Raw genomic sequence first — 14,621 nt, 5'->3', positions numbered from 1 at the left:
GAGTGCATTTACACAAACCTAGGTCATACAGCCTACTACACAGCTAGACTATGTAGTATAGCCTATTGCTCCGAGGTGGAAACCCGTACAGCATGTTACTGTACTGAATACTGTACAGTATAATATACTGTGAATACCGTGTAAATAATTTAATTTTGTTTACATACTGTGTTAATAAATTTACTTTATTTTGTTTGTCTTCTTGCTGGATCCCCACATGGTGGAGGGGCAAGAAAATTCTCTGAGGTCCCTATTATAAGGACACTAACCCCATTCATGTGCACTCTGCCTTCATGTCCTAGTCACCTGCCAAAGGTCCCACCTAAAAACCACAAGACTGTGCAAACATGTATTATCCTCCTTCAAATATATGTTAAACCCTAATGTTCAGGCACAGTCTGTTTTCTTTTAGTAACCACTTATTCCTCTGTCTTTAGTAAGTTTAGCGAAATGCTTTTTAAAATTAAATGGTACTTCTAGTTTGACCTAACTTTCTAAACTGGGATTTCGTTTATTCTAATATTTCAGAATTTGAGAGACATACAATTACAACACAGTGGCAAACGTGTGTATCCAAACATGCCTAAACATAGGAAAAGTAGAGTAAAAATACAGTATTAGAATCTTATGGGACCACCATCGTATTTGAGGTCTGTCATTGACTAAAATGTTATGTGGTGCATGACCATATGTAGTAATTTAAACAGTACAGAACTATGAATCAGGCTTAATTGTAAGAATAGTAGAATATTATTTTACAATATATTCTGTATACTAATTCTTAGAATGAGAAGATTGAGACTCACCTGACCTATAAAATTAGCAATTCTGTATTTCTGAATCCTGGATTACATTATAACTACAGGGGACCATGACACATGTAGTTATGTCCCTGAAAAATTAAAGAGTTCCCAAAGAAATTATTTATGAGAGCTAATAAAAAACATTTTGACACTGAAAATAAACTAAGTAAAACTTTACTAAACTCAGGGATTACTCCCTTACCTAGGCTAGGCCCAAGTTTGTTTCTTTTAAGGTCAACGGAAGGTAGGTTTCATGACATAAAGCAACTAGTTAAAAGGTTTTTCTGCTGCCAGTTTTCTAGTCAAGGCAATACCGCTACATTGCTTTGTGGCGGTTTCTCCTGGAGCGGTTTCCTCCTCTCATTCTTTTGAGGTGTTGGAGGGGTGTGAAGTGGAGTAGCTGGATTTTAAACTGTGGGAGTTACGTAGATGATTAGATATCCTTTTTACAGAGAGCACTGTGGCAACAGCCTGCAGAATGCGTTGGAGGGATCCGAGCGTAGCCTCAGAAAGCTGGGCTGGGTCACCTGTCTGGGGGAGCAGGGGCAGAGCCTGTTCTCAGGTGGAGCAATGGTGTGGAGAGAATGGATTTGAACGATATTAAGGATGAAGAATAGACAGGATTTAGAGGCTGGATGTGAAATGGAGCAGATTTCTGCTTAGGTAATTGGGTAGGCTATGTTGCTATTGAGTGAGGTGAGTTTATTGGGTGAGACAGGTGTAGGGGCAAAAATGCTGAGTTTACATTTGTAATGCGTTGGATTTTCAGATGTCCGTGGGATAGGCTCATTTTTTTTCTCCTTTCCGATTCTGACGACAACCTCTGGTTAATATTCTTCTTTGCTGATAGATTAATATACTCTTGAAGTAAAAATTACCAGTTCTTTAACTCAGAAAACAAACAAAAAATAATCTCCTTCCTATTATACGTTAATGTAATTGGTTTAATTATCAGCGAGGCAACCTATTTCATTCCTCCTTCCCAGAGTTTTGGGATGGTACTACTCTTTGTTCACCCTATGCCACCTTGAATTAGGTGTAATTTGTCAAAGAGAGGGAAAAATCAAAGAGAACGTTCCGGATTTCTGCTTGGAATACTAAAGAACAGTGCTAACGCCGGCAGACACTGGCAATCGGGAGGGGAAGGTGATAGCAGTAGGACTGTGAGAGGTGGCTTTTTATGTTTAAATTGGGAAGATCCAAGTAGAATTGTAATTTCATAGAATGTCAGACTGCATGAGACTTTCAAGGTGAAAAAAAATTAACCTTTATTGAGTATATAATATGTACCAAGTGCTTTCTCCTGTTTTGTAAATGGAAATAGAGATTCTCAAGGATAAGAAAGTAGCTCGAAGTTACCCAGTTATTTATTTAGTGGGTTATTTAGGTGATTTACAGTACAGGGGGGACTATTACCCTTGAAAATTTATTATGAAAATTCACATTTTTGAGGTTATGAAAATTGGTTCTTAGGGGGCAAATAAATGTTCTCTTTTTAGATACAAAGCAGTGGTATACATATAGTACATAAACATATACGGTATATCTAAAGTAGTAAAATTTCATAGAGGAGGACAATTAGGAAAAATGTCTAAAAGATTTTTTAAAAGGCTGATTTATTTATTTATTTATTTATTTGTTTATTTATTTTGAGATGGAATGTCTCTCTTGTCGCCCAGGCTGGAGTGCAATGGTGCCATCTCAGCTCACTGCAACCTCTGCTTCCAGGGTTCAAGCAATTCTCCTGCCTCAGCCTCCCGAGTAGCTGGGATTACAGGCATGCACCACCAGGGCTGGCAAATTTTTGTATTTTTTTAAATTTTAGTTGGGACCGGGTTTTGCCATGTTGGCCAGGCTGGTCTCGAACTCCTCTCCTCAGGCGATCCGCCTGCCTCGGCCTCCCAAAGTGCTGGGATTACAGGCATGAGCCACCGTGCCCAGCCCAAAAGGACGATTTTGAAAAAAGGTTAAGAAACACTGATTTGGCCGGGTGTGGTGGCTCATGCCTGTAATCCCAGCACTTTGGGAGGCCGAGGTGGGAGGATCACTTGAGCCCAGGAGTTCAAGACCAGCCTGGGCAACATAGCGAGACCCTCATCTCTAAAACTGAAAGAAAAAAGAAACACTGATTTATAACCCATTTCATTTAATAAAGTTTTTATTCTTTTTTGCTGACTTCTTTTTTCGTTTCACATGGTACCTCATGTTGAATAATAAAACAAACAGGTAAAAGCAATATCAGTTTAAATGTCCCTAGAGGGAGGGTCTAGAATCATACCACATGGATGCTTTTTCCCTCACCTTCTGCAGTGGTCCCTGAAGTACTGGTGTGAAAGCTTAGAGCTCTGAGTATCCCAGTTTGAATGTCTGGGGAATACAATTTAAACTCCTCATTTTCCCGATGAATAAATTGAGGCAGATTTGTCCTGAGTAAGCATTCACTCCTCCAGTTGTTTTATTATTTGGAAGGTGCCCACATAGTGGAACTAAATCAGGCTTTCTGTCTCAAAGCATTCTACACAAAGAGGCATACCATCCCACTAGAAGATGGGGAAAGAAAGAAAAGCCCAAGCAGAGGTCAGGGGGATAATTTTTAGAGAGATGATGAGAGAAATAAGTGAGAAAAGAGTCTCAAGAAGGATACTGTGATCAACAGCAGCAAATAAAGAGGGATCAAAGACTGAGAATGAGGCTCTGGCAGTATAAAATTCTCTGGTGACTTGTGACTGCAGTGTCAGGACAGTGTGCAGGCACAGCTTGATTTCACAAGAAACTGTAAATATTTCAGACATCTCAGCAAAAAGGTAAGGACGCTAACTTGCCCTTGTAACTGTTGCGACTAATTACACGTTACTCTTTCATGACCCAAATATAAACACCAATACCTTAATCAAAGCAAATTTAGTAAATAATTTTAAGTCTATTGTGTTACAATGGGTTCAAAGAACAAAACAGAAAGCAAATAATGCACACAAATGGACACCCTAAGAAGAGACATAGATACAGACAGGTTTTATGTACATTTGATCTTAAGGAATGTCCACAACACAGCAATTCACCTGAGGATAAAAAGAAAAGCATATGTGGTGATGAGACAGAGATATGGATGAAAGAAACAGACAATTTGAAAATCTCTATTGAGCACCACAGAATTCTTATCATTTATTTTACATTTCTTTTTAGCTTTGGGACATGATTTCTATTTGCTATTGTCAGACAAATTATTTTCCAAGTGACTCAACAAATTATATTTAGGTTTTAGTAATTGTGCTTTAAAGGAATTAAACTGTAATCTTACAAGAGTCTTAATAATTACCTAATTCCTTTTTTCTACTTATTTAATACTGGGAATATGATCTGGTAGTGACATCTAACACTTTCAACTGAACCTTAGTTAAGTATCTCACACTAATAGGAATATTTCTGTTCTCCTTTAAACGGCTCTATCATCTACAAACGGGGCAGATTAATTTTCTAATCAAAACATTCTGGGAAACTATTAAGCATGACATTAAACTGTGTTATACTAATTACATTCCCTATGAAGAATTTCTATCTGAACTTAGAGCATAAGACCCTGGAGAAAACTTATCAGAGCACAAATTGCTTTAATGTATTTTAAGAAGAATCACATATCCATATAATAATTTTAATAATTTGGCTTTTTTTTGCCATCTCTTCCTGCTATCATTTTGCTTTTCAGATGTACCTTAAATCAACTTGGTTCTCCACAGTGATTCATTATGATGGCAAGATATTTTTGACCTTGTTAAATAGGTTAAAGAAAAAAAAGGATTAAAGCCTGTGTGGGTGTATAATATGGCAAAGGCAAGTACTTAGCTCCATTGTGAACACTTGTCCAAAATTAACATTTACTTTTTACTAGAATACTACTCTCATTGAAGAAAAAGAAATAACCAAACAAAAGTAATTGTGATACAATAAGGGAAAAAACATCCTTTAGCAGGGCTTAGAAAACATTTTCTGTAAAGGGTTTGATAGCAAATTCTTTAGGCTTTGCAGGCTATGTGATCTTCGTTAAAACTTCTTACCTCTACTATTGTAGAGCAAAAGCAGCTATAGACAATATATAAAGGAATGGGTGTAGCTATATTCCAATAACATTTTTTTAACAGAAAATAGCAAATCAAAACCACTTCACACACACTAGGATAGCTAAATTCAAAAAGTCAGATTTTAAAATATTGTTGATGAGGATGTGGTGAAATTAGAACCCTCATGCACTGCTGGTGAGAATGCAAAATGGCCCAGTTCCTCAAATATAGGATTACTGTATGACCCAGAAATTCCTCCACTGCATATTGACAAAGATTCTTTCCTTTGACCAAACTTGAGTCAGCCTCCTCTGAGTTCCTTCTGACTAGGCTTGATCTTGAGCTTCCCTATCTGTCCTTGTAGAGTCCATATTGAGCAATAATCCTGCTAAGTCCGTGTATCCCCCACCACTGGTATCTTTTTTTTTTTTTTTGAGGCAGAACTTTGCTCTGTCACCCAGGCTGGGGTGCAATGGCACGATCTCAGCTCACCGCAACCTCTGCCTCCCAGATTCAAGCGATTCTCCCTGCCTCAGCCTCCTGAGTAGCTGGGATTACAGGCGCCTGCCACCATACCCAGCTAATTTTTTGTATTTTTAGCAGAGACGGGGTTTCACTATGTTGGCCAGGCTGGTCTCGAACTCCTGACCTCAGGCAATCCACCCACCTCGGTCTCTCAAAGTGTTGGGATTACAGGCGTGAACCACCATGCCTGGCCTGACTGTTTTTATCACTCTGGTCTGTCTTCAACAATAATTCTGTTGAGTTGGTTTAGCAAGAATCTCCTTACCCCTGATGTTTCCTCTTGGTAATTTTCCACCCACTGACCCCCCAACTCAGCTCCTTGGCTATAAATCCCCACTTGATCTTCTTGTATTGGAAGTCAAGCCCAATCTCTCTCCCGCCCTGCAAAACCCCATTGCACTAGTCCCTATGCTTACCTTGATGGCAGCTTGTTGAATAAAGTCCGCCTTACTTTCTTTAACAAGTGTCATGGATAATTTCTTCCTTAACAGTGTATACGTGACAGAAGTAAATACCTAGGTTCACACAAAAAGTTGTACATGAGTATTTGTAGCAGCATTATTCAAAATAGCCACAAGGTGGAAATGTCCCAAATGTCCATCAACTGATGAGTGGATAAGCCAAATCAAAGTGTTATGTCCATATAATGGAATATTACTCAGCCCCTCAGGGATATTTGGCGATGTCTGGGGAAATTTTTAGTTGTCACAACCATGGGTCTGGGTCTGCTATTGGCATCTATTGAATATAGGCCGGGAATCCTGCTAAACATCCTGCAATGCACAGGACAGCTCCCACACAAACAATTATCCAGCCCCAAATGTCAATGGTGCTGAGGTTGAGAAGCCTTAGTGTAGACACATACATTACGTGACTATATCAGGGGTTATTCTTTGTACCTAGTTTGCTTCTTTCCCATGTAACCTTATATTGTTAAACAGCAGCAATCTTAAGACACACAAGCATGTGGAGAGTGTGGAAAGTGCCATGCCACAAATCCTGTAAGACAAGTAACAGCATTATATCTTATCACTGAGGGTTTGAAATGGAAGGTGCAAAGTCAGTGCTGTTGGCAAGATAATATTCTAATACCCTGTCATTAAGCACAAAATGCTATAAGATTTGTGTTCAGTGAGGTATATTTCTGCTGTAGTCAGATGGTGAAATAATAATGAAAGTTGTGAAATTAAATCAATTAGGCATTGAATTAGACAGGTAACTGAATGGCTCTTCTTTTAATATACTGACCACTTGGAAAGCATGCATGGTAAAGAACTGAATTTTTAATCTAACCTGAAACTGGAAGAGTGAAATGTTTTCTTGTCTTTTGACTCTGTCTCTGCACTACTTTAAGGGAGAGAAGAAAAAGGGATGTGAGAAGAGAGAATAGAAGAAAGTGGAAAGGCAAGGTGGAGGGGAAATAATAATATTTTATTATCCAGAATTAAAAATCAACTTAAAATCATCCTGAAAGGAAATTAATTATTTTATACTTTCTTACATAGACTTAATATCTCATTGTGGGCTCAATGCCAATAAACCAAGAATTTGTGGAGGAACAAAGGGACCTAGTTCTAAAGTGTCTATTTTTCTGTTAATTTGTGTATTGTGTTAAAAATTTAATATGAAGCATTTCCAACAAACAGAAAATAATATAGACACCAATATCCCACCACTGAGATTAAATACATGTTAATATTTTGCTAGATTTACTTCAGATCTTTCCCTATTAATAAATAAAACATTTACAGATATTTTAACTATGAAGTTCCAGCTTTAATTCCTTCCCCTTCTTCCTTTTTTCTCTCAAAGTAGGTGAAGTTGTTGTGTATAATTCCCTTGTGTTTTTGCTGTGTTATAACATGCACTTACATATAACATATTATGTATACATATACACACGTATATATACAATTTTGTTTGTATGCTGTTTATATTTTGCGACTTGATTTTTGTTTTTGAGATGTATCCATATGTAGGTTTAGATATTTATTTTATATGTAGTGTAGAATTCCACTGTAACAGCTCTTTCACACTGTAATCTCTTGCTCTTTCCCTGACTATAGGACAGTTAGGTTACCCATTTTTGCTTCTATGAAGTGTTTAGAAAAAACTCTCAGCCGGGCGGTGGCTCACGCCTGTAATCCCAGCACTTTGGGAGTCCGAGGCGGGTGGATCACAAGGTCAAGAGATCGAGACCATCCTGGCCAACATGGTGAAACCCGTCTCTAATAAAAATACAAAAAATTAGCTGGGCGTGGTGGCATGCACCTGTAGTCCCAGCTACTTGGGAGGTTGAGGCAGGAGAATCACTTGAACCCGTGAGGCGGAGGTTGCAGTCAGCCGAGATCACGCCACTGGACTCCAGCCTGGCGACAGAGTGAGACTGTCTCCCTCCAAAAAAAAAAAAAGAACAAACTCTCAAACTGTTTTTCTTCTGCTCATTAGCAATCAACACACAAGACTTCTGTGACCCCAAAATATGTAAGGATGTCTCCCCACCAGCAAGCAAGCAATCAGTTCTCCTGCGGACACCAGCTGAGTGTCTTCCAATTCAGTTCTGATACTCCTTATCCAGAGATAGTGTCAGATCCCACAGGTTGAGGGCTCAGTCCTACAAGATCGCGTCCTCCTTCCCATCAATCACAAGTCTGGGCCTCTAGCACTTCTGATCCACTGGCTTCAAGCAGGGGTTTCCATTATACCTTCTTTGGGATGGATTAATTTGCTAGAGAGGCACAAAGAACTCAGGAAACACATTTTCTGGTTTATCATGAAGGAGATTTTAAAGGATATAGATAAATAGCCAGATGACAAGATACCTAGGGTGAGGTCTGGAAGGGCCCTGAATGAGCTTCTATCCCTGTGGAGTTGAAGTGCACCACCCTCCCAGAATGTGGATGAGTTCTTGTCCACCTTCCTGTCAGCCTCCATGTGTTCAGCTCTCTGAACCCTGCTTTTTATGTAGACTTCATTGGTTGTTCATGATTGAAGCATGGATAATTGTGTCGAAATGTGATTGCACAAAAGGGTATGCTCTAAACCCAGCAAGGCCTGTCTGTTCTGTTCAGATTTTCCTGGTCTCTCTGTGCAGCATTCCTTTCTCTAGAGTGTGGGGCAGGACTCTCTCTGGCCTGAGGGTCTTATGACCCACCATCAGATTAGATTCCTGTCTTGGGCAGGTGAAAGGAGAGCAGAAGTTCCCAGAGAGAGATTCTGTTCCCTGAGGCCTACTTCTGAGGCCTAAAGCACTCTCACATTATAACAAAAGGCTGCAACAAGGGTTATGAAACTTATGAACTAGGAACCATGGGTGAAAATCTGTATCTATATATATATATACATATATAGATAATCATAATATGGCAGAAGTGTTCAAGAAATATCTTTGTAGGTGTATGTTTGGGCTTTTCCAGGGAGACATCTAGACATGGAATTGCAGGGTCATAGGTACATATACCTTCACCTTTACTAGGTATTACCAAGTTTTTGTCCAAAGTGCCTATACCTGTTTTGCACTTCCACTATCTATCTAGGAATTCCCAACTTGGCCCAAACTTGGAAACATAGAACTTTGTAATATTTGCCAATTTAATGAGGGTAAATGACATCTCATTTAAAAAAATTGATTAAGGATAATCACTTCCTTCCCTCAGCTTTCAACAACTTTCTCATATGGTCCATAAGAGTGAGCCATCAAAAGAAAGGCATTAGTAATTTTCTGGATGTTAACACTGAACAGAAATGATAAAGGAAAGAAATATATTCCTAGATTCCAAGCTTTTCCAGGCCTTTTTTTTCACCTTCAACTTTCTATTTCCATGACTATTGACTCACTGGGGTGTATCATCTCGCTGGGTGATCAAAATGAGGGTCAGTGCATGCTGTTATGAGGTTTAAATATGTTGGGGCATACATATAAAATGTACTTTAAAAAACATAAAACTTATACAAAGATATTTTCACTAGTACACTGAAGTTCCAGTGCACTTCTATGAGAAAAAATTCAGAGTGCTGTACATAAACTTGAAAATTAATTATCATGGCTCCTGTTTACTTATATTTAGTACCTTCTATGTGGCAAAGACATGAGAAAGAAAGGAGCAATCCCTGACATCAGGGAACTAGTTTGACACTTATAGCTAAGCCTCAGTGTTTTTAGAAACTGGCCTGACACTCATAGCTAGGCCATGTTGTTCTCCTGATGAACAGCATCTCACAGGACAGCAATATCAGACAGGGTCACTCTGTGACCATGATGAAGTGAGACAAAACAAGACCACTTCCATGTTTTGTCTAAGCACAGACAATAACAAGGTCAGTATGCAAATCAGAAAATATCAATGTTAAATAAATTCATGGGAAATGATTATAGACTAACCTTAGTTTTGGACTAATCTGCTGCACTAGGCTCTGGCAGACCAGACCAAAGCAGAACGGTCCCTCATGCGTATTGCCACATAATCAAACGCAACTCTGAAACCGGCCAGTTTTCCAAAAAGCAGGAAATTCATAGCACCTAATCAGAAGGGGCCAAGTTTATCTGAGCTGGTATGCTAAGAAAGTTCCCCTCTGTTTTAACCCTATAAGAAAAGTAACTTTGAAACAACTCATCTGCTTCTCATTCCTTATTTCTGTTCTCTAGCTTTTTTCTGCCTGTAAAGCCAACCTCCTCTGCTTAGCTCATTGGAACAGATTCTATTTTAGAGAATGAAGTTTTTCCTATTCTGGAATTGCAAATAAAAGCCAATTAGATCTTTAATCTGTTTTGTCTTTCGAAATCAAACATTCCCCTCTCTCCATGATATGGATGACTAATGCTTGTCAGTTACAGCTTTAGGCTTGTCTTTTAGCCTGCCATCCTCCTAGATAAGATAATCACTGAACTGTCTCCACTTCCTGAAGGCACCTAATCTTGAGCAACCCTTCCCACCTCTTTCCACGGAGTCTTTCCCAAATCACCTAATCAAAGCCCAGATTCTTTAAGTGCTTTCTAATACCATTTACCTAAGACACTTCATGGCTCCCCATAGTGCATGTTCTCCCTCCCTGAGTAATAATCCCAACTTGTTCAACTACAATATTCCTGTAGGAGCATTGACAAAACTCTAAGGGCTTTACATATGCTATGTTATTTAGGCCTGAAAATGCCCCTGTTTCATAGGTATTAGTATAATTACCCCCCTTTTGTAGATGAAGCAGCAAAGAAAGTTAAACATCATCTCCGGTACCAAACAGCTAGTAAATGGCAGGAATAAAATCTGTATCTGGGTCTGTCATCAAGATATAAGGAACTACTTGTAGTTCTCCTGACCTTGCTGTTCTCCTGTAAGTTTCCCTAAAGATTATGTGCTCTTTGAGGACAGAGCTGTAGAGTCTGGCACAGTAAAACAAATATTAGAAAAGCTGTAGTGTGAAGACTTACTGAGAACTAAGGCTCATTTTTTGAACCTCTGTGCCAATCTCCTCAGAGTACCTAGAGTTGTTTCTTGTACCAAAATCAATACTGCGTGTTTCCGAGTCTTGGCCTACACCACCTCCATATAATCAGAAGACAGATATCTTAAAGGAATAGTTCCAAGGAAAAGCTCATTTTTAAAGAGGGTATATTGATGTGTTGAGAAAACGGTGTTGGCCTTGTAGCTTGACCTTGGGTTTACACAACAAACTCTTTTGCATGGTTTCAGTTCAAGGCCCTTTGTTATGTGACCTTAAAGTTTCTTCACCTCTATGCTTTCTTGGCCTTGCTCCTGCCTGGAATGGAATGCCTTTTAAATGAATGCCCTGCCACTGTTTCCTGCCTAGTGAAAACCTATGCAGCTTTCCTTTTACCTTTCCAGATCCACTCCTTCAGATTTAATAACTTCCCTTTTTGTTCTCAAGGAATTTCTAAAACAACTGCTATAGACATTTACATTCCTTGGTTAATTGTGTTAGGGTTTGCAAACTACAGGAGACTGTGAGCTCCTGAAGGGCTCAGCCTAGCCTAGCTCTGTCTGATTTTGGGTAGACCCCTCTGCCACCCCAGAGCGAGCACTTAGGCAGGAAATATGTCCAGAAGGCTTCCTTTTGGAGCGTCGTGGGCCCCGTCGTTTCGTCCTGCCTAGTACCCCTTCCAGCACCGTACCCAGTCCCAGAACTACTTTTTCCAACCCCAGACGTGCAAGGAGAGGGCTAGCAGATGGTTTTATATTCCAGCGCTGCTCAAATGGTGGCGCAGGGCCTGTCTCGCCCACCTTTCAGTTCTGCTGGAACCCTATCTGCAAATCCAAAGAAATCCAGGCCGATGACTTCCTCCACGGTCCCCGGCGCTTCTCCAAATCTGACGCCACTCTGCGTCCTTAAGGTGAGCGGCCTGGACCGCCGGAAGGGTTGAGCGGCTGCATAGACAGGCGGCACGGCCAATCATGTTTCGCAGTGCCCGGAAGGGGCGGTGCCTCAGCGTGTCATTGATCCGGCGGCGCGGGATTGGCCAGTCCCGGGCCAACACGGGTGGCGGGAGTTTTCAGATGTGTTGGCTGCGGCCCCGACTTCAGCGGTTGGGCTAGGCTGTGCTGACTGTTTGGGTGGCGGACCCCGGGAGAAAAACCTGTTGTCGATCCCTCAGCTTCCAGCTTGCGGCTTGCTGAGTGGCCACCTTCTTTCCGGTCCCCGGAGCTGCGGGGAAAGATGGAACGGCACCGGCCGCGGCTGCACCACCCGGCCCAAGGCTCAGCCGCTGGGACTCCCTACCCTTCCTCAGCCTCTCTCCGCGGCTGCCGGGAAAGCAAGATGCCGCGCAGGAAGGGCCCCCAACACCCTCCGCCGCCCAGTGGCCCCGAGGAGCCTGGGGAGAAGCGCCCCAAGTTTGTGAGTATCGCCTGGAGCTAGGGTGGGGCCGCTCCCGCCCCGCCGTAGGGCTGACTGCCGAGGGTGGCCCACAAGAACTTGGGGACCAAGTTTTATTCTAGAGATCCAGAGGTGCCAGAGATCATAGATTGACAACGACCGGGTCTAGTTGTAGTTGGATCCTGTGACAAATGCCCAGATCTTTGTGTTGCCCCCAAATTTCTTAACGCTGATGTGAAAAGCAGTTCAAATGTGTATATGTATTGACGTCATCTAGGTGGACATTGCATTTTTTAAGTCGAAGTTCTCCCTTCCTCCCTAGTGTTAAGAGGGTATAAGATATATCAAAATGAACTTTTAGGTGACAGTTTTTTTTCTGCTTATTATTTTAATAAGAACTTTTAATTACATATAAGAACTTTTAAGGTAGATATAATTTTCCAAGTTGAAACAGCTAGTTTTAAAACTTGGCGGGTGGTGTGGTCACTGCTAAAGAATGTTTTGCTTAGCTTGGAAAGAATTCTAAATATTTGAAACTTGCTATTCTGGTTTGCTTGTGTTTAACACTTAAGGAAAGTGTCATGATGAACACCTTGTCTTTTCGTTGGTGTCAACTAGTGAAAGTATAGGCAGTGATGATTATTTTGGGGTTTGTGTGTGTAAATAAATCACATAGAGGGTTGATAGATTTGGGATGAGTCCAACAGAATTGAAATTTCACATTGACCACTCCACCATTTTCCTTAGGAATATGGAAAAACTGTGTGTGTGTGTGTGTGTGTGTGTGTGTGTGTGTGTGTGTGTGTGTGTGTGAGAGAGAGAGAGAGAGAGACAGTACAGCATTTGCCTTATGTGGGCAAGTAAAAATTGTGAGAAATTTAAGTCATGATTCACAAATTAAGGGAATAATGGTTTGTGAACCAGCTGCTAACTATAACATTTAGTTAAAAATAATAGTTGAATAAGACTGAGAGCCCATATTCTGATACATGAGATATATCAGAATACTGAAAATGAGAAACAGCATAGATTAATTGAAAATGAGGAACAGCATAGATTAATTATGCCAAATTAAGTATCAAAATGGTCATAGGAATAGTGACATTTTGCAGAAGGATCAAATATGGACTTGATCATTATCTTGACAAATCTGAAGAATGAATAGGACAGAGTTAACTTCCCAATGAAAGATTTTTGCCTAATGTGAGAAGAATCCACTAAGGCAATGACTTTTCTTCCTTTTATAGTCTACTCTCTGGGTTAATAATCTTATTTTATTTTGTTTTAACTTCTGTGGTCCAGAATACAGGAGGTGTTATTTTCTGTGACTCATTCCCAGCAAGGAGGTCACGAAAACAGGATCTAAATTAGTATTTATGTTAAGTTTCATTGAAGGGTTTGATCATTGGGTTTCCAGTCTCTGTGCTGTTTTTCATTCTTCTGTATGTCACATTGACCATCTCAGCATGCCATTTGTTAAATGGATTCTCATAAAGATGAAATGACATCTAAAAGATAACACTCTTAAGCTGTAAAGGTAAAAAACACATCTAAAACACTGTTTTTGGGTGGGAGTCTGGTATGAATCATGACTTCCAGTTAATTTAGAAGTAATTTGGACTCTTGGTACTTTGAAGCTAATTTAGGTTCTTGCTTATATGGTAATTTCTTTAGTTATATCTTCCAGTTCATTAATTTTGTTATCAGCTATGTCTAATCTGCTACTTTTCTGAATATTTGATTTTAGCAATTATTTTTTATTTTAATAAGTTCCATTTGCTTATTTTTCAAATCTGTCTGGGCATTCTTGATAGTCCTTTGTTTCTTATTCATTTATTTCTTTAGACATTTCCTACTTGGTTGTTCTTATTCTTTATTTGACAGTTCTGCTGTTTGCAACCTGGGCTGTCTACATTGACTCAGATTCATGATGGCTTGCTCTCTTTCTTGTGCGTATTTATCTTTGTAAGCTCATTGCTTTATCTTCACCTGTAGGATTCCAGGGATGCTTTTCTTTGGAGATAGTTTGAGTTTGTCTGCCAAGGAGCCTGGGCATGCTACTGATTTTGGACCACCTTCGTGTTGAACTGGAAATCTTAACATGGGCAGAAGTTCCAGGCACAGCTCTACTCTGTTCCTGTACTAAAGTTCAGTATCCCAGTCTCAAGACTGCTTCCTGAGCAGCTCTTCCCAGTTTGCCTACCTTTCACTGCTCTTGATTGCACACCAGTAACTCTTGTTTTTTTGGATGGAGAGGGATCTTTGAGACCATCAAAGTTCCCAGCAATGCCTCAGAAAGTAATTGTACTTGTAGGTGTCAAGTCAGTCACTGTTCTTGCAGATGTCAAGTCAGTTCTTGGCTTTTTCTTGATTGGATGAAGTGACGTTATCCTAAATCTTTTCAGGTCAC

At 40.1% G+C, this 14,621-nt stretch overlaps 1 protein-coding gene and 1 long non-coding RNA gene across 5 annotated transcripts in view; one reads left to right on the top strand and one right to left on the bottom strand.

Moving 5' to 3' along the window:
* Positions 1–2,946: 2,946 nt before the first annotated feature.
* LOC134757008 (uncharacterized) lies at positions 2,947–11,745 on the bottom strand. The gene is made up of 3 exons (XR_010130586.1): positions 11,620–11,745; positions 5,800–5,898; positions 2,947–3,862 (listed from the first exon to the last, which is right to left on the bottom strand). It is a non-coding gene; the product is annotated as an uncharacterized lncRNA (long non-coding RNA).
* A 112-nt stretch (positions 11,746–11,857) lies between these two features.
* The window catches only part of DIAPH3 (diaphanous related formin 3), a 490,541-nt gene continuing 487,777 nt past the window's right edge, over positions 11,858–14,621 (top strand). For 2 of the 4 annotated variants that reach the window (XM_055360757.2, XM_055360756.2), the window contains exon 1: positions 11,872–12,232. In XM_055360757.2, the coding sequence (XP_055216732.2) occupies positions 12,053–12,232 (180 nt within the window). In that variant the 5' untranslated portion in view covers positions 11,872–12,052. Of the gene's footprint in view, positions 12,233–14,621 lie in introns of all 4 variants that reach the window. The other 2 variants (XM_055360754.2, XM_055360755.2) reach the window with 2 other exon arrangements.

This window comes from Gorilla gorilla, chromosome 14 (genome assembly GCF_029281585.2).
Source record: "Gorilla gorilla gorilla isolate KB3781 chromosome 14, NHGRI_mGorGor1-v2.1_pri, whole genome shotgun sequence".
In the NCBI taxonomy this organism is placed as follows: Eukaryota; Metazoa; Chordata; class Mammalia; order Primates; family Hominidae; genus Gorilla; species Gorilla gorilla.
This window is presented reverse-complemented; position numbering and strand designations above follow the sequence as displayed.